Source organism: Plectropomus leopardus, chromosome 10 (assembly GCF_008729295.1).
Source record: "Plectropomus leopardus isolate mb chromosome 10, YSFRI_Pleo_2.0, whole genome shotgun sequence".
Taxonomy (NCBI): Eukaryota; Metazoa; Chordata; class Actinopteri; order Perciformes; family Serranidae; genus Plectropomus; species Plectropomus leopardus.
Genome location: NC_056472.1, coordinates 30265436 through 30284439, shown reverse-complemented (window position 1 = coordinate 30284439; position 19004 = coordinate 30265436). Strand labels below are relative to the sequence as shown.

The window sequence follows — 19004 nt, the reverse complement described above, 5'->3', positions numbered from 1 at the left end:
CATAAATAAATAAACACATCATCTGTTTTTAAAGTGTATAGTTTTGTGCAGAAATTTGCAACATATTGATTAGGGGATTTACATGTTCAGAGCATGAAGTAAAATACAACAAAAAATGTTCCCCCAAGATAACAGCACCGAATGCTCCTCATATTAACAGAGAAAGTGGAGTGAGAAAAGTGAAAAATACAAATCACAGAGAAACTAGACAGTGCGGAGGAAACGCTTAAAAAAACTGAAGAAAAGTGAGAAACAAGAGGGAGAGAGTTAATGGGAGGGGAGAGGCAGAGGAAAACAAACAGCAGGAGGAGATTTATAGCTGCTGGGTTTGTTGAAGGCAGGATTACCTGATTTTATGACCCTGCAGCTCTGCTGCTCCTGCAGAGGAGAGATCTCCCTCCCACCTCACAACACGGCTCTGCGTTTGTTTCTGCAGCTGCTTCCACGACCTCTTTCACGACTGCTGCGGCTTCACACTGCCTGCTGTGTGTGTGTGTGTGTGTGTGTGTGTGTGTGTGTGTGTGTGTGTCTGTGTGTGTACAACATGTTTTCTTGGGTCAACATGTAAAACACAACACACAACAAGCTTTGTGATGATTACAAAATAATGCTCAATGCAGACGCAAATCAGGAGCGCAGGTTGTGGAGTTCATTAAAGGTCACAAGCAGGGTCGCAACGATACGAAATTTTTTTAATTGTACGATAACTGTCAAAAAATATCATTTTTCCTGGTATTTCAGTTATCAAGGTATACCCATTAGTTACAATGACCCTTTAAGGAATGAAAAAAGGGTTGTTTTGGTTGAACAAACATTATATTTTTACTTAAACCATTTAAAAAATATATATAATATTGTATAAAAAGGCAGTTAGATAAACAAATTTTAATGGTATGATAAGGGGACATTTTTATACCACAGTATACAGTATCACTGTATATTATTGCAACTGTCCTGCTCATATCATAACCACAAAATCTTAATATCATTAGATCATATTTTTTTTACTCTCCTTAAATATTAACTTTTTGTTGGTACAAATTTCTCCACCTGAGAATCAGCAATACTACTCCATAGTTTTACATACTTTTAAACACAGTCATAGTTTTCAAGTTTCAAGTATTTTTAAGTGAAAAAGCTCAAGTGAAGTTACGAGTCATTTACATTAACGTCCAATTTAAGTTGTAAGTCTCCAGTTTATTGAGTCTGACTCCGAACCTCTGACACCTAAGGAGGACTGAAACTGACAAAATAAAAAACAAATTAATGTGTCAATAAATAAATGAAAATGCCAAAAATGACATATTGATGATATTGATATGAATTATTTAATTTCCCATTTGTGTTATAAATGGAAGGAGGGGCAAATAGGGAAAATATTGCATAAATAAATGCATATATAATTAAATAAATTAATTCATTAAAAAATTGATAAATTAATATGGAAAATGGAAAATAAAATGGGAATTAAATTAAGTGGAAAATAATATATAAATAAATAAGCAAATAAATATGATAACAAATGGGAAATTAAATAAATATTGTAATTTTTGGCATTTTCATTTATTTATTGACAAATTCATTTTTTTATTTTTTATTTTGTCAGTTTCAGTCCTCCATGGACACCAGCTGTTAAAGTTGCTTCATGTAAATCTTATCTTAAATCTGTTGTTTTTAATGTTCATGATTCTTCATATGAAACATTATTTTGGCCCATTACTTCCAGTCCTTACACTGGGTCCAAATCTGGCAGGTGAATTTTTTTCTATAACCCTCTGTTAACAGACACTCACACATTTCCGTCCAGATCTGACTAAAAGAGGACAAACATGCAGAAAACAAAACACGAGCTAACAGAGGCTAACGGTTGTCTCGTTGTCTTGTTTGTTGAAAGTTGTTGTGCTGCAAAATGAATGATGGCGGTTTCTGCGTGTAGCACCTCCTCAGACGGTCTCTGTAACTGTCAGAGTGACGGACTGCGTGTGAATGTCCCCTCAGTTTGTCCTGTTGTCTCCTCCAGCTGGTGATGGAGTTCTGCGGCGCCGGTTCTATCACAGATCTGGTGAAGAACACCAAAGGCAACACGCTGAAGGAGGACTGGATCGCCTACATCTCCCGAGAGATCCTCAGGGTGAGTTCACACAGCATCTGCATGAGAACTTCCTGTTCACGGTCACGTAAACTGACGAGAAACTCAGACGAATATTCTCAGTAAACGCTAAAGTGTCTCTGTCATGTCAGGCCAGGGACGCTCAATCGCTTTGCTTTGGGGCCACTTTTGCAAAATGACAGGAGCCCAGGGGCCAGTCGCAGAAGTCCCAAAAATGTCTCTAGGATTTTAGGACATTTTTAGGATTTTAGCACGTTCAAAAGATTTGAGGACATTTCTGGGATTTTCGGACATTTCATGAATTTTAGGACATTTCTGGGATTTAAGCATATATCTAGTATTTGGCACAAGTGTAAGATTTGAGGACATTTCTAGGATTGAAGCACATTTTTAGGATTTTCTGACATTCTTATGATTTTTGAAAATTTTTGGATTTTAGGTCATTTCTAGTATTTAAGAGGTTTCTATGATTTTAAGGACTTTTTTTTTTAGGATTTTAGGTCATTCATAGATTTTAGGACATTTAGGGGTTTAGGACATGTCTGTTGGGGGGTGCTGGGGATCCTCCACTTTTGTTTTTTATGAACAAATCCTATTTTGATGCTTTTTTATGCAGTCTGCCCCCTAATGTATACTAAAAGTACAAAAACAATTCCCAGTGAGAATCACTTTATTTTTATTGTGAGTTATAAAATATTTGGGGAGCCACCCAGCAGCCTGTCAGGGGCCAGATTTGGTCCATAGGCCGTAAGCTGAGTATCACGGTTAAGTTTGATGGTTATTTTCTGTCTCTTCTCTGCAGGGATTAGCTCACCTGCACGCTCATCACGTCATCCATCGTGACATCAAGGGTCAGAACGTGCTGCTGACTGAGAACGCTGAAGTCAAACTGGGTAGGTGATGATTTTCATCCTGGTTGCACTGTGGGTCCAAATTGGGCCTGCAGACTGGGAGCGGGGCCTGCACTGAGGCTTGGACGACAGCACTGAAAAAATACTGCAGCACCAGGTCTGAGTCAGCAGCGTGTTGGTGCCAACTTGTTTTGTCATGTCTCACTTGATTGCACAGTTGTTGGCTTGTATAAAAAAGTCTCAGTGATGTAATTCTTTGGGAAAGTGAGACTTAACTTCTGCATTCATTTCATTTAATCTGAAACACTTCACTGACATTAACACGCGTTTTAATTCCTTTATGGTCAGACTCTTTTTTAGACTTTTTTTTAAAAAGTCCGTCTTCCTTTTTTGGTTGCTTTGCAGTTTAGACAGTTATTGCAAATTTTGGAACAGCGGCTTTTTCTGCAGGATAATCCACCATTGAGTCAGACTTTCACTAAAGAGAAATTCACACACATCTGCATTTGTAGAGCAGCCAATAGGAGCGCCCGCTCTCTTATATGACCTCTGATCGGACAAAGTCTCCCATCACAAGCTTGATTTCCTAAAGCCTGAAAACAGAGACGAGGAGATGCAGAAATCTAGCTTCCTCCCAGTCCACTTCAATTAAAATATGCTCAAAGGTTACTTAAAGGTTACATTTTGCCCCAAAATGCTGAAATTAAACTGGCTGCCCCAGCTTTAATGACATACACAACAGCCTATAAATGCTTTATGTTTTACAAATTGACATCACTCATATAAACAAACAAACAACAAAGTTGCAGCCTGTTTGTCCTCACTTGCCTCTCTGTCTGTCAGCGAGCACTTAAAACTGATTGGAGACCGGTGCACCAGCTGGCAGGTGGAAACCACTCAGTCTCCAGTCAAGACATAAATTAAAAGTGGGGTTGTTGCAGTAGACTGTGCGTGCAGGTCAAGTGCTGATTATAGTAAAAACTCAAGTGAATAAATCAGTTGTATTTGTTTGATCCATCCTTTTATTTTTCGCTGCTTATTTGGGTCAATTTTGTGAGGATTTTAGGACATTTCTCGTATTTGAAGACATTTCTAGGACTTAAAACAGTTCTTGAATTTGATGTTTCTAGGATTTTAGCATGTTTTGAAGATTTTAGGACATTTCTTGTATTTCAAGATAATTCTAGGATTTTAGGACATTTGCAGGATTTTAGCACGTTTCTAGGATTTGAGGAAATTTCTAGGATTTTAATGTTTTTTAAAGGGGTGCATCGATATTGATGTGCATCGGTAAATGGATTAAATAAGCAACGATGAGGTAACATCGATCCATATCATCAGGCTGATGATGGCGAGCAGGCAAAAGAGAGACTCTCTTAACTCGGGAATAAATCATCAGTTTGTTTCGGCAGAAGTTCGTTGTCGGTAGACAGAGCACGTGTCATATGTAAAAAAACGCCGTACTCCAGGAACTGTGCGTACAAACCGGACATCTCACGTGGCTAACGTGTTGCTGACGTCACATTAGCTGTTTTACTTGTTTTAATTCTTTCTCAGTTTTCGCAGCTGGAAATTTAAAGAATTAGAGCAAAATTTATGATCCTCACGTTGAGCATCGTCGGCATGTTCCTTAACTTACTCAACATTTTAAATTCAGATATTTTACAGAAATGACTGTTAATGAAAATCGTTTGAACCAATAATAATTGATGGTAACTTTGTGTGTTTCCCAGTGGATTTTGGTGTGAGTGCTCAGCTGGACCGGACGGTAGGTCGAAGGAACACCTTCATCGGGACGCCATATTGGATGGCTCCCGAGGTCATCGCCTGTGATGAAAACCCAGATGCTACCTACGACTACAGGGTGAGGAGCTGGATCTGCTGTTTGACAGATAATAAAGGACTGTGTAAAGAGATTATAAAAGTGAAACTTAAAAAAAATGATGCCCAGGGGAAAAAAGGTAAAAAGTAAATTTAACAACAATTTAACAACAATTTATTGATCGAAGTGAAGTGTGAGAATCACTGCTCTCATGGTAGGAACAGACATTAATGAAAAGAGAAACATGCAGGAAAACAGATTTGACTGATGTTATCTTCTGTCCCTCAGAGCGACCTGTGGTCCTGTGGAATCACGGCCATAGAGATGGCTGAGGGAGCGCCACGTAAGTAATGTTTGGCATATTTGAGAATTTAAAACGTTTAAATAGTAATAAAAAAAATTTAAAAAGTACGAGTGTTTCACTTAAAACAGGAGTTGTTTTACATCGTCTGCAAAAAAAGATTGTAGAGATTTGTGGATTGCAGATTGTGGAAAGTAAAAGATTGATGGGAATTTTTTTATTTTTGTAACACTTTCATGCAAACATGTCTGTTTAAAGTGATGACACTTTAATTTCACTCTGACATATCAGATTTTAACTTCAACATTTCAGCTTCACCAGAAAAAACTCAACTTTATTTTAACATTCACAATCAAACAAACAAGCATGAAAACACAAGAAGTTCAGTCTAACATGTATTATTATTTTTATTTTTTGTTTCCTGCAGCTCTGTGTGACATGCATCCAATGAGAGCCCTCTTCCTCATCCCCAGAAACCCTCCTCCTCGACTCAAGTCCAAAAAATGGTGGGCTTCAGTTATTATTCTTCATCTTTCCTGTCAAAAACATCTTCTTTTAACTGAATAATGTAACTCAACTCTACAAACATCTCGTTTGACTGTAACCCGACAGGTCGAAGAAGTTCTTCAGCTTCATCGAGGGCTGCCTGGTGAAGAACTACACGCAGCGTCCTCCCACCGAGCAGCTGCTCAAACACCCGTTCATCCGGGACCAGCCCAACGAGAGGCAGGTCCGCATCCAGCTCAAAGACCACATCGACCGGACCAAGAAGAAGAGGGGCGAGAAGGGTGAATAAATACATGTCCATACAGTTACAGTCCAGAAACATGTCCTATTTTATTGTTTTATTGGAACTTGGAGAAGAAATTTTGATTTATAATAAAACAGTAATGCACATGCATATGGTGTGTTAATCAAAGGAAGTGAATCAACTGAATTTCTTTTAAATAAAAAAAAAACGTAAAGAAGATAATAAGCAACTAAGGAAAAAATGGCCCAAAAATTGGCAAGAAAAATGTTTAATTTTGTTTTTAAAAACGCTAAAAATTTGTAAAAACTATCTAAATGAATAAATAAAAGGACAAAACGTAAAAAATAACCTGAATTTTTTTTTAGAAATTTTAATAATTCTGTTACATGAATTTAATATATATACTTACATAAAAAAATATGTAATTGAAAACTGTAACTGTAGTTTTATGGTCATTTTCCCCCGGCTTATTGAAAATAATTTTCTTCTAATTTCTTGCAATTTTCGGAATATTTTGTGCCAAGCTGGTCAATGTCTTTTCCCCTAATTTTGAGAAAGAAAAAAAAAAATCAAACCAATTTGCTCAAGCTCCAAAAGTTTTCAAACTAGTGGAAGGCATCTTAACACAACACAAGAAAACTGATGTCTATTTTGGGTTTCAAAGGGTTAAGCTACACAATATCAGTTTAACACTATAATCACTGAACTGTTATTTTTCGTCCTCAGATGAGACGGAGTATGAATACAGTGGCAGTGAAGAAGAGGAGGAAGAGTCGTCTGAGCAAGAAGGAGAGCCAAGGTAAGAATACATTATGATAATGCACATGATACAGTATAAAGGTGGATGATATATCGATTTCACTCAGTGTATCGCAGCTTGTTCCTCATGAAGATGTCTAAAATTATAATATTGTGAACATTAAATATAATATTTCGGATTTTGTTTTCCACAAGCATGAGACTCACAAACATTATTTCATTATAGCAGTGCTTCTTGGAACTTTTTTATAAAGATACTTTATTTCGCTTTATTTGAACAGTACTTTATTTCACTTAATCAAAACATTGCCTTATTTAATTGTAAAAGTATCATATTTTAATTTATTATAACAGTATTTTATTTAACTTTATTCGAACAGTTCTTAATTTCACTTAATCATAACAGTACTTTATTTATTTTAATGTAAGAGTACCATATTTAAATTTATTATAACAGTATTTTATTTAACTTTATACGAATAGCACTTAATTTCACTGTATGATAATAGTTTTTTAGTTGTTTAGTATTTGAGAAGTCTGCATTAGTTCAGCAGAGATTTCAAAATATCGAGATATGTGTTGTACATCACGATATCGCCTAAAAATATTGCCATATTATTTATAGGCTGTAGCACCCAGCTCACTTCATACAAAATTACAGGCTGAAGCACAAAACAAATTCAGAAATAAAAGTTTAGATCATAAAAAAATCAGCAGAAAACATTTTTGTGTTTTTTCCTTTTGTCGTTGCGTGTGATTAGAGGTGTGTAGCTTTGGCAGACGGAGCTCAACAGCAGCTTTCCAGTGATATGTAGCTGTTATTTTCCAATTTCACAGAATGTTAGTGATTCATCTTAATCGCTGTATCTTGATGTCGGGAAGTCAAACTGTATTTGTTTGCATCTTAAGGTCATTGATGTTATGTAATTTGCAGAACAAGCTAACTTTTCTCTTTACATCCTCTGTGTAGCTCTATAGTCAACGTGCCAGGCGAGTCGACTCTGCGTCGCGACTTCATCCGGCTGCAGCAGGAGAACAAGGAGCGCTCGGAGGCGCTGCGTCGCCAGCAGCTCCTCCAGGAGCAACAGCTCCGTGAGCAGGAGGAGTACAAGCGCCAGCTACTGGCCGAGAGGCAGAAACGTATCGAGCAGCAGAAGGAGCAGAGGAGACGGCTGGAGGAGGTGAGCCCACAGAAATAACTCATTACATCTGAATAAATCCAAATAATAGTATCAACTAATGAGAGGAAAGTTGGAGTCAGAAAACAAACCACAAATATTTTCTTTGTTTGGAAAGAAATAGATTTGAAGACATTAAAATGATCAACTAGCAGTTGCTTGTTTAACTGGAAACCACAATATCTAAACTGTATATATTATTAATCAAACATCACAGCGTCTCTCAGGAGTTACACTGAAAGTTAGACTAAAAATACTCCAGTTTGAGAGAACGTGAGTTATTTATGAAGCCTCCTACACGCAAACGGAGAGATTCTCCTTCGAGAGTTAATGACGCCATGTTGCATATTGAGACGCTTCCAATGAATTTCAACATGTTGTGTTGTTTTCTTGGTCGTTACATTGTGCAGAGATTTGTAGCACTGACTGGCTGATGTGGGTGCTTTGATGGGGGAAATATGAAATATATTGCAGAAGATAATGTGTGTTATGCACAAAAAATTGAGCGACATCATAAAAAACTGCAAGAAAATAGTAAAAAGTTACAAGAAAATTATCTGACAGTAAACAAAAAAACAGAAAAGTAAAAAACAAAAAAATGAAGCAAAAATGACCTGAAAAAAATGCTGAACATTAAAAATGTAAAGATTGTATTTAATATATTTTTAGTCATACTTATTATTGATATTGATTTCGGGACTGCAGATTTTTTAAAATTATTTTGTAATAATCCTCCCCTTTTTAAAACAAATTTTCAGATCATTTTTCTGGTCACTTATGACTAATTTCTCACAAGTTGTGGGACGCTCCTTGCCGAGTTGATTATTGCCTTTCTTCCCCATGTTTTCAGAAGGTCATAAAGGGTTAAATAGACACTGAAAGGCATCTTAACTGATGTAGATCCAAGTTTCAAAGGATTTAAGCAAAGAAAAAATGCACAGTGAGAGAAAAGAGAGCAGGGGACACAAAGAGATGATTATAAATGTGGACTGAAGTAAACTCTCTGCACAGAAAGGAAGAGACCTGCACAGAGTGCTGAGTTTCAGCCTGTAAATTCACCTCAATACTAGAAACGAAAGGTTTATTTCTGCTCCTGTTTTCCCACATCACTCAGGGCTGTGTTTTTGATTCGTGACGGTGCTCGTAGCTGAAGCCACAGTTGAACCGAGCGATCACAGAGAAATACCACTGTACGTGCGCTCTCCTGTAGGGATACATTACTCTTCCTCCCGAATGCTGAGCGCTGGATTCGTACGATGCGTCATGATACTGCAGCCCACAGGGACGTCCTGCAGCTTCCACCTTTTCACTACACGCTGACTGACAGAAATCAGTGTAATTTCTTCATCTGTCTGCTTACAGAGCCTAGTGTTAGATAACGGCCTGTCAGGCTTAAAATATTACTCTAATTATGTCTTAATGCAGGGCTTTGAGTGCTGACATTTTAACCTCGTCCTGTCACTTCAGCTCAGCCACCGACTATTTATTTATCTGTCCTCCTCGCGGACAGGTAAATAAATACCTGAGAATTTACTGGTGTTCATCTAAAAACATCACATGTAGACTCAGTTTGGAAGGTGCACAAAACACAGATCAAAGTTTGCATCATTTGAAAAAACCTAATTCTTATTTAAGCCACATCAGTTCAGCCTTGAAAATCCTTGACAGCCTGTGATGAGTCCTCAAACAGATGCCCTTTAATGTACTCTAAATGTTCTTAAATTACTTCTTAAATTACAGCGTGGTGTATGGATAAATCTGGAAGAGAATTAATTTCTTGGGAAAGGTTTTGAGTTTTTGGTTTTTCAGTCTCTTGCTGCCTAAAAGCTAGTAACAAATTCCCTGAAACAGAATCCAATGCCAAGTCTTGAAGATTTTATCAAAAACCTCTAAGGCTCCTTTGTGCTCTTAATAATGTACTATTTCTTGCAAGTTTACCTGATCCACCTCAAATTTGATTTGAACATTCTCAAGACCTTGATGAAGCTTTTTAATAAAAATTGTGAGTTTTCACTGAATGGCGTTGCCGTGGCGTTGCAGCAGTTTTGCACATTTCGCCAAATTATGCAGGAAATTGTTTTAGCTTGGGCTTATATTATCCAATCTGCTAAAAATCTGTCATGCTTGATGAGAGCCCCGGCCTCATGATCTCTCCATGCCAAAATTAAGTTTTAGGGATTAAACCACCTACTGGTAACAGGAAATTACATGTTTTTTAACTTAATGTACACCTTCCATCTGGTTGACCACATCCAGCTCAAATATGGTCAGAAAAACCATCAAACTTTAATTATGCTTTCTTTTGAAAATTGTGAGTCTTCGTTGAACACTGTCACCATGGTGACACATTATTGGCCATGAAACAGGAAGTTGTTTTAATTTTACTGTACATTGTCCAATCCGCCCCAAATTTGGAGTTGAGTTCTCAAGACGTCAACATGCCGGTAATAATAATAATTAAAAACACAAAAACAAACTTGTGCTTTAGTAATCTTGAGCTCGGGGTCAAACGTGAGGAGACAAAAAGTCAAAAGTTGGACACCGTCAGTTGGGACGTAAATCAGTTTCTCTGTTAACTTGTTTTGTGTTAACACCTTCAGCAACAACGGCGTGAGCGCGAGATGAGGAGGCAGCAGGAGCGCGAGCAGCGCCGCCGTGAGCAGGAGGAGAAGAGACGTATTGAGGAGATGGAGCGACGCCGTAAAGAGGAGGAGGAGCGCAGGAGGGCGGAGGAGGAGAAGAGGAGGGCCGACCGAGAACAGGTACGAGGCAGAGTCACAAGTGGACAAAGTTAAATTAAATTATATTATTTACATTTGAATTTGTATGATTTTGAATCAAAAGTGGTGGATTTAGTGGGATTTGTAATGATGTATGACCAAATATTTTCTGGTTTTGTCCCTTGAAGATTTCCTGATGTTTTTTTTCTTCTTTTTTTCTTGTAATCACATCCCAACTTTAATGACTTTTTTGTGGGTTTTTTATTCCCCAAAAATTGTCCAAACATCTGGGAGCATTTTTCTTTGCAATTGCTTGTGGAAATTTAAACAAATAAAACCGTAAGTTTGCTTAACGACCTCTTAAATATCAGGAATGACCTGTTCAGGGGACACAATGTCCTTTCCACCACGTTTAGAAAGAAGTTGTTTTGATTGAGGTTGGTGTTTATCAGACTTTGGCTCGTGAAGTGGTTCTAAATTTGATCATTTCTGTGTTAAGCATTGCAGTCATTGATAAACTAGACAACCCTTCTTTTAGTTTGATTGTTTTTAATTAAATAATTTTCAGAAAAAAATAGAATATTATGGGAATTAGTTGAATTTGTGACTTGCAATTAAAAGATCATAAAATACTGCTTATTGTTGCCACATTTTTGTTTACAACACAATTTAAAGGCCTTTTTCATACTGAAGATGATGCACAGTAAGTATGTAAAAGTCATTATTTTCTGACGTTGAACTAATGGTGGTTGCGGCTGTGTTTGATTGACAGGAGTACATCCGTCGTCAGCTGGAGGAGGAGCAGAGGCACCTGGAGATCCTGCAGCAGCAGCTGCTCCATGAACAGGCCATGCTGCTGGTGAGTGTCTGACTGTCAAAGCTGGCTTAATTGTTTTTAAGTATTGGTTCATATTCTCCCTCCTGCCCTCATATTACCTCTGGTTATCTCTCTGTCTTTTCCCCTTGCCTCTTTAACTCTACATTATTTCCTTCATGGTTTTTCATTAGTTTCTATGTGTCCCAAGTGTTAATTTTCTCCACAGCTCCACAGTTACATTTTTTAATGAAGGCACTTATTAATCCTCCGTTACACAAACTTTCCTGATCGAGTTTTCCTTCCGATTTAAAGTGAATCAAGACTAGCTTATGAGTTCTGTCGATCCTCTGGGAGCCGTTATAAGTTGAAGTTGAAACATAAAAACTTTTCTCAGGTTTGTGCCGGGGAAGTCGGGATGTTTACGGGCCCTCAGTTATGGTGATGTCGTCACCAGGAAACGAGTCGTCCAACTGGAACAGAGGGTTTCCCCTGTTTTTATTCCAGATGTTCTTACGCAGGTTATTTTGAGGGGTTTGTATGACTTTATGTTTTTTTATTTTTAAAGTATTCAGCTCCTCGGGGAGGTCACAGAGGATACGCAGATAATAAAAGGATATGACCACTCATATCCTCCCTTCCAGGCTTCACACATCACTTTATCACTGGCTGCAGTCCGCGGTTTCTACAGTCACCACTGACACACTTTAGTATGAAAAATGAGTTTCCTTTACATCATGTTTGGCTTTAACACTTGGATCCTGTTTTGAATGACTCAAACACTTTCTTTGGGCGGATTTCATTTAACAGCCTCTGGCTATTTTTGAAGCAGCCTCTGGCAATCGATCCGAAACTCATAAAAATCATCACTGCTTTAATAGTTAAGTGGTTTAATAACTTTTGACCAGAGTTACTGGCTCTAACAGATGTGCAGTTGGACACTTTGGATATTTGCCCCACAAATCAATTTTTTGAGTTTGTTTCAGAGGATTATGAGGGGGGTGAGGCTGATACTTGGCATTTTAAAAAAGCAAGACACTCCCAAAAGTTGTTAATATTTGGTTTGACCCTCGCCTTGAATTAGAAGAAAACTGCAATACAGTCTCCTCCCATTTCCGAACCCCTGTTTCAAGCTCAGTTTGTTGGCAAATCCTCGGCGTCTTCACGTCTTTATGATCTATAGCTCCACTACAAAATCATGTTTTTGACTGTTTTGATGTAACTGTTCTATCTTTTTACTGTAAATCTTGCAAGAAAAGGTTAAAATTAATTAGATATCTAAAACACCCTGGCTTAAGTGAAAAAAAGATTTACAACCCTACTCCTTCTCTAAAGCCATCTTTCCCTCTGAAATGTTTTACACAGTCCCCAGGCTGTAGTTTGCGTAACATCTCACAGTGAGGCTTATGATTGTGTGCTTACCCAACACAGTCCCCAGAATAAATGTTGGCATTGTAAGGATCTGTAAACCATGGTTATGTTACGTTTAAACATTATGTCTAACATCACAATGGTTAGGTTTGGTTATGGCTCCCCAAAGGACATAGTTTTTCCTAAAATACATGTTGTTTCTGAATCCTGGCTAGAAATGCAGCAATGTGTCTGTAAAAATAAAAAAAATAAAAAACAAAATGGTAAAAAGCACAACTACATTTCTTGCCATAACACTTTGAAACACTTTGATGGTGCGCTAAAAAAAAACCTCTAAAAACCTCCCATGTTACGATGCAAAAAACTGCTGGAAACACAGTGATGACTCAGTAAAACCAACCATTGTTGCTGGTCTCAAACAGTGGTCTGCAGCTTGGCAGGCATCTTGCCAAAGTGTCACGCTTTCCACCGTCCCTTCCACCTCCAGATGACAAAGTCAGCTCACACACTACCTCACTTTAAAAACACTGATATGATACACATGACATGTACAAATGTAACTTGTGGTTTTCAGAAAATGTACGATGCCACCGTTTTCTTCTGGTGACTAAACTGGCTGACCACATCAGAGGTTTGGAAAACGACTGATACTTTGCAGAAACATATTTACGTAAAACTTTCCAAATTTGTTTCTCCCACTAAGATCAGGTGGATTTGAGACTCTAAATTGCAGGTGTGGTTGTTTGAGGATCCCAGAAGGAATCAAAGTTGCTGAGGTGTCATCAACCCTAACATATAAAATATTGACAAAACTCAGTGTTGTGGCAACGGGACAACTGTACCCAGCGTCTTTCTGTCAGAGGTTTGGTTGAACTTGCCCCTCCCTGTACTCAGGAGTATAAGTGGCGGGAGCTCGAGGAGCAGCGCCAAGCCCAGAAGCTCCAGAGGCAGCTGCAGCAGGAGCAGGCCTACCTGCTGTCTCTCCAGCAGAACCAGAACCTGGACGGTAGCAAAACAGCCCAGCAGCAGAGCACCAAACCCTCTAAGAGCCTCGAACCGGACCGAACAAAGCTCCCGCAGAGCTCTGAGCCGGACCCAACAAAACAACAGCAGAGCGCTGACTCTGAAAAGACAAGTCAGAGTCACAGTCTGGAGAAAACTACAGAACCCAAGCTTCCTGTCGCTGACCTGCGAGGCCCCGCCCCTGACTCTGAGCCAATCAGAGAGGTGAACCCTCCCAGCTCGTTAATGTCCTGACCTCTGACCTGTAGACTGCTTCCTCTGCTTGTGTGTACTCACCCACCGTGATGTCTTCATGGTGATGGCTCGCTGCTGGTTTGGGAGGTGTGGATGCTTTCTAAACGAGCTGAGTGACTAGAATTTATTAATGTATCTCTCTAATCTTGTACATTTAATAATTAAACAGGTCTTTGGTGCAGATCTATTCCAGTGATATTAGACTAACAGCAGGGGGTACACTATGAACCAGTTCAACAGAGCCAGGCTCTCTTTGCCTGAGCTGGCTCGACAAACCCAAAAGCCTCAGTCAGAGCTAACAGGTACCACAGAAGTAGTTATCAGCTGTCTGTTAACGCAGGCTTCCTGCTTCAGGCTCTGAGCGTGTTCACAGAAAACAAATCGATTAAACATGATCGATCACGTGCTGCTTACTTTTGCCTTTGAAGAATATTTAAATGTTTTAAAGCACAAAGCAACACTGTTGCTTCAGTTAAGAATAGCTGACAGAAAATAACGTATAGTGAATGCACAATATTATAGGCCATTATATCACTTTATTTTTAACATGACAGCTGCTCATTTTGCAGCCCTTAAACTTTAGACTTGATGCAGTGGATTTAAACATTATAGCTAATTAAGAGCTATATTTAGGTCTGAAACTGTCTTGTAATGTAGGAGACATATAAACTTTAGTTTTTGTATGAATCAAAGTAAAATATCTGTGATAAATACCAACAGACTGATCTATCAGCTGTAATATAATGGACTTCGGCAAATCAGAACTAAGCATATAAACAAAATAACTGGGTGCATGGTATGATTTTTTTTTTAAAGATTTTATTTTGGCATTTTAGCTTTTATTAGATGAGGGAGATCAATAGTGTGAGGGGGGAGAAAGACAAAGAGGACAACATCTTGCAGTGAGTGGGAGTTGAACCCAAGGCTGTTGAGGCAAAGACACTTCATGGGGCAGCTGCTCTATCCACTCAGCCACCAGCAGTCCCTGTATGTTGTGATTTAAAGGAATTATATCACATTTAATGTGAAATCAGCATCATAATTGTCATTGTGGGCAAACTGACCAGAAAACACCACAGACACATTCAGTAGTTCAGTGAGAGCCGCAGCAGCTCAGATTTTCTGCATCACTGATAAACTTTAGGTTCCTGTGTAAAACAAACAAACAAAAAAAAAAACTACAAACCTTGCGATGCATATAGTGCTACTGTAAATGCACGTCCTTCTTAGGTGGCATTTATGTCACATTAAGGCTCAAATAGTTGTATAAAGTGTATTATAACGTTTTGTCTCAGCTGACAGTCTGTATGGCTCATATGCTGACACTGATTATAGAGTGATGCTTTTCAGCTGATTTTAAGCTAAAACTCAGAACTTAACCTGCTCCTGACCAGTTTAAGTTTACCACAAAAGTTACCATGGTGATCTAACCAAGAAAGCCACCTTTGTAGGAAACCCTGAATCAAAATAACTCGCTAAGGCACTGATCGTGCTTCGTAGTACCTTGATACAACCATCTGCTACAATAAAGTTTATGTTGAGTCAATTTACTTGTTGAAAATTTTTCAACTCCATTTTCCGAGTCCTTCATTTATCTCCTCCTGCAACGACCGCTCGTCCTTACAGGGAATCTTTTAAAAAACACCGTCTGACATCATTTGAGAGTTTGCTGTGACCTGAACAGCTCCTCCTTCTCCTCTTTTTTTAGCTTCTCCTCTAATTAGCCCTACTGTTGTCTGTGCCACAATATTAATGAAGTTACTGTAATAATGAACCACCTCATTAGTCCTCAGTGTGCCTCTCTTTCTCTCTCGTTTTGGCGTCCTGCTGTTGTCATTCACCACCTGGTGTGGAGGAAAATGAGAGAGGCACAAACCAAAAGCACCTGATCAAAAAAAAAAGCTTTTTAGTTTTAGTCGCTGTTTTATTTTTTGTGCAGGAATGGGTGCAGTTTTTATTTCGTAGGGCAACACTACAATTGATGGAAAATTTGGACTCTTTAAGGTGATGCACAGGACAAAAATTTATATGTGAACAGCAGAAATTTGTCAGTTGGTCAGACACAACATTCACTTGAGGCTTTTCCTCCGTAGAGCTTAGTTTAGTTTAGTTTAGTTTAGTTTAGTTTAGTTTAGTTTAGTTTAGAGTTATTTGAAACAATGGTTCAATCCTGCCTGGATCTTGGTCAGGTGAAAAGTTTGAACTTGTCTCAATTGATTAAAACATTTTATCAAGATTTTTTAGAATAAAAAAATCATCTTTATCTCAAAATACTTTACATTAAAATCCATAATCAGTCTACATCACCTACTTTCAAAGTTGTATTAAATTTAGGTTAAGGAAGAAACAGATTAATCTCCAATCTTTCTACACTGTTATTCTTAGTTGACATGCTGTAGGATGACTTTTAAAAGTGCAATTCTTAAAACAAAACTAGATGCATTGATATTTTTATCTGTAGAGTAGCACAGCAAATGCCCCGTATAAGTAACGGTAGTTTTTTAATTAAATTTGGTTTATCATGTTTTGCAGAGCAAATTAGGTCTCACCTCCAATAAACTTTGACATTTTGGACTAAAAAACGCTCACGAACAAAAAACATTTTTTCTTCTCTTGAATTTGTGACCTGCACCTCAGTGTGTGTCCTAACCTTTCTGCTCTCACTGTGAATGTTTTTTTCTCCATGTGAAAAATGCATGACACTCTTTGCTGGTTGTGGTGCCGTTGTCCTACTAGCAGGGATGTGGGAATATTGTGGCAACAATAACACTGCTGCCCTTGAGGAAGTGCTTTGTTGTTCCTGCTGGCGTGCCTGTACCAGCACATGACTTTCTGATGTGCTTGTAGTACGAAACGTCTCTGCTCTGCGGCGGGAAACTAACAAACCGTAGCACCTAATGGCTTCTGTCCACTTACTCTCCTCTTTATGTCCTCACACACTGTACTCTTAAACCACCGCTAATGCTGCTGCCCTTTGTTTATGTGTGTGTTATCCGCAGGCTGATGAGCGATACCGGAAGAACATCCAAGGTTCTCCTCAGGCAGCTCAGACCAAACCACAGCAGCCTCCGGTGCCACCGCGCTCCGAGTCCTCCTACCCCAACGGGAACTCGGCATCTGAGGCGCCCGCCATGCACCGGCCTGTGGAGCCGCAGGTAAGCATCAAGTCTTTAAACTCCTCCGCTATCCTCTTCAACTGTTGCTTTTTACTTTCACAGCTCGTGTACACAGGCAGCATTTTGAGTTGGTGTCAAGAAGATGATTTGCCACTAGTTACAGTCAGCTGGTGCTTTTTCTCTCGCAGGATTTAGCTGAATTGTAGCTCACAGATTGAGGCACCAAAAGGCACCCTTCCCCAGTCCTCTTGGATTATTCCTATTTTTTTACAGTCACAGCTCCTGTGCACAGGACACACTTTAAATTGATGTCAAGTGGGTTGTTTGCCACAAGTTACAATCAGCTGGTGTTTTTTTTTTCTCTTGTAGTGTTTATCCATGTCTTAACTTAACAATTGAGGCAATGAGATGTCCTTAAACCCCTCCTCTGTCCTATAAATTATTTTCTCTTTTCTTTGAAAGTGCTTGTACAAAAGCAGAATTTTGAGTTGGTGTCAAGTGGATGATTTGCCACTAGTTACAGTCAGCTGGTGCTTTTTCTCTCGCAGGATTAAGCTGGGTTCTAGCTGACAGATTGAGACATTAAAATGTCTTCAAACCCCTCCCCCCTTCTTTTAAATTATCCCTATTTCTGTACTTTCACAGTTCTTGTACACAGGCAGCATTTTAAGTTGGTGTCAAGTTGGTCGTTTGCCACTAGTTACAGTCATCTGGTGTTTTTCTCTCGCAGGATTTGGTGAAGTTGTAATTTGCAGATTTAGACACTAAGATGTCTTTAAACCTCTCTCATCAACTTTAATTATAACCTTCTTCTTCAACTCTTGTACACAGGCAGCATTTTGAGTTGGTGTCAAATGCATTGTTTGCCACTAATTACAGTCAGCGGGTGCTTTTTCTCTAATGGGATTTAGTGGAGTTGTAGCTGACAGATGGAAACACTAAGATGTCCTTAAACTCATCTCTCAATCGATTTATTCCTTCTTGACTTTCATAGCTCGTGTACACAATCAGCATTTTAAGTTGGCATCAAGAGAGTTGTTTGCCACTGGTTACATACAACTTGGTGCTTTCTGTGTCATAGGATTAAGCTCAGTTGTACAGTAGGTTACAGATTGAGACATTAAAATGTCTTCATACCCCCTCCTAGTCCTGTTGAATCATTCCTTCTTTACTTCTTCAGCTCATGTACACAGGCAGCATTTTGAGTTGGTGTAAAGTGGTCATTTGCCACTAGTTACAGTCAACAGGTGCTGTTTCTCTCACAGTGTTTAGATAAATTATGGTTTATGGATTAAGTTACTAATATGTCATCAAATCAATCCCTTGTCCTCTTAAAATCTTTCTTTTTTACCCTCACAACTCTTAAACACAGGCAGCATTTTGAGTTGATGTTAAGTGGGTCACTTGCCACTAGTCATAGTCAGCGAGTGCTTTTTCTCTACAGCATTAAGTTGAATTGGTTACTATGGTTGCAACTTACTTGTAACACACATGCCACCTCAAAAATGACCATCAATGGTCATTTCCCAGCAGCGCTTAAGTCCTGTTAGCTGCTGCTGCTGACTGGAAAGGCCATAATGTCCCGAGCAAGTACATCGAGCTTCGGGTAACATTTAGTGATATTTTGTTTGACGTCTTTCATTGCTGCCGAGGTAACATTAACTTGTGTGAAAACATATCACCTGAAATAAGCTGTGTTGTATTGTTGTCACGTAAAAAACAAACTCCAGCACTGAACAGGAAGCGGCCCAACACAGAAAGTAGATCCTTTATAGGCCGATCCCAACCAGAACATCTTTAGTAAATATTTATATCAAGGAACCCGTTTCCAAGGTTGCATTTTGGCCAATGTGTTCTCACCCTTCAACTGGACTGATTACCTGTCACTCAGACATGAACGGGCCAAATTTGATTTTATTTAAAGGATGCTGTTCTCCTCACACTGCCAGAGTGG

At 38.8% G+C, this 19004-nt stretch overlaps 1 protein-coding gene across 1 annotated transcript in view; it reads left to right on the top strand.

The window, feature by feature from the left end:
- LOC121949004 (mitogen-activated protein kinase kinase kinase kinase 4-like) overlaps positions 1-19004 on the top strand; it is a 143625-nt gene that overhangs the window by 71419 nt on the left and 53202 nt on the right. Inside the window, exons 5-16 of the mRNA XM_042494591.1 lie at positions 2021-2131; positions 2913-3003; positions 4695-4825; positions 5072-5126; positions 5512-5590; positions 5697-5872; positions 6562-6634; positions 7565-7775; positions 10373-10534; positions 11265-11351; positions 13572-13904; positions 16934-17089. Of these exons, the coding sequence (XP_042350525.1) occupies positions 2021-2131; positions 2913-3003; positions 4695-4825; positions 5072-5126; positions 5512-5590; positions 5697-5872; positions 6562-6634; positions 7565-7775; positions 10373-10534; positions 11265-11351; positions 13572-13904; positions 16934-17089 (1665 nt within the window). The remainder of the gene's footprint in view (positions 1-2020; positions 2132-2912; positions 3004-4694; positions 4826-5071; positions 5127-5511; positions 5591-5696; positions 5873-6561; positions 6635-7564; positions 7776-10372; positions 10535-11264; positions 11352-13571; positions 13905-16933; positions 17090-19004) is intronic.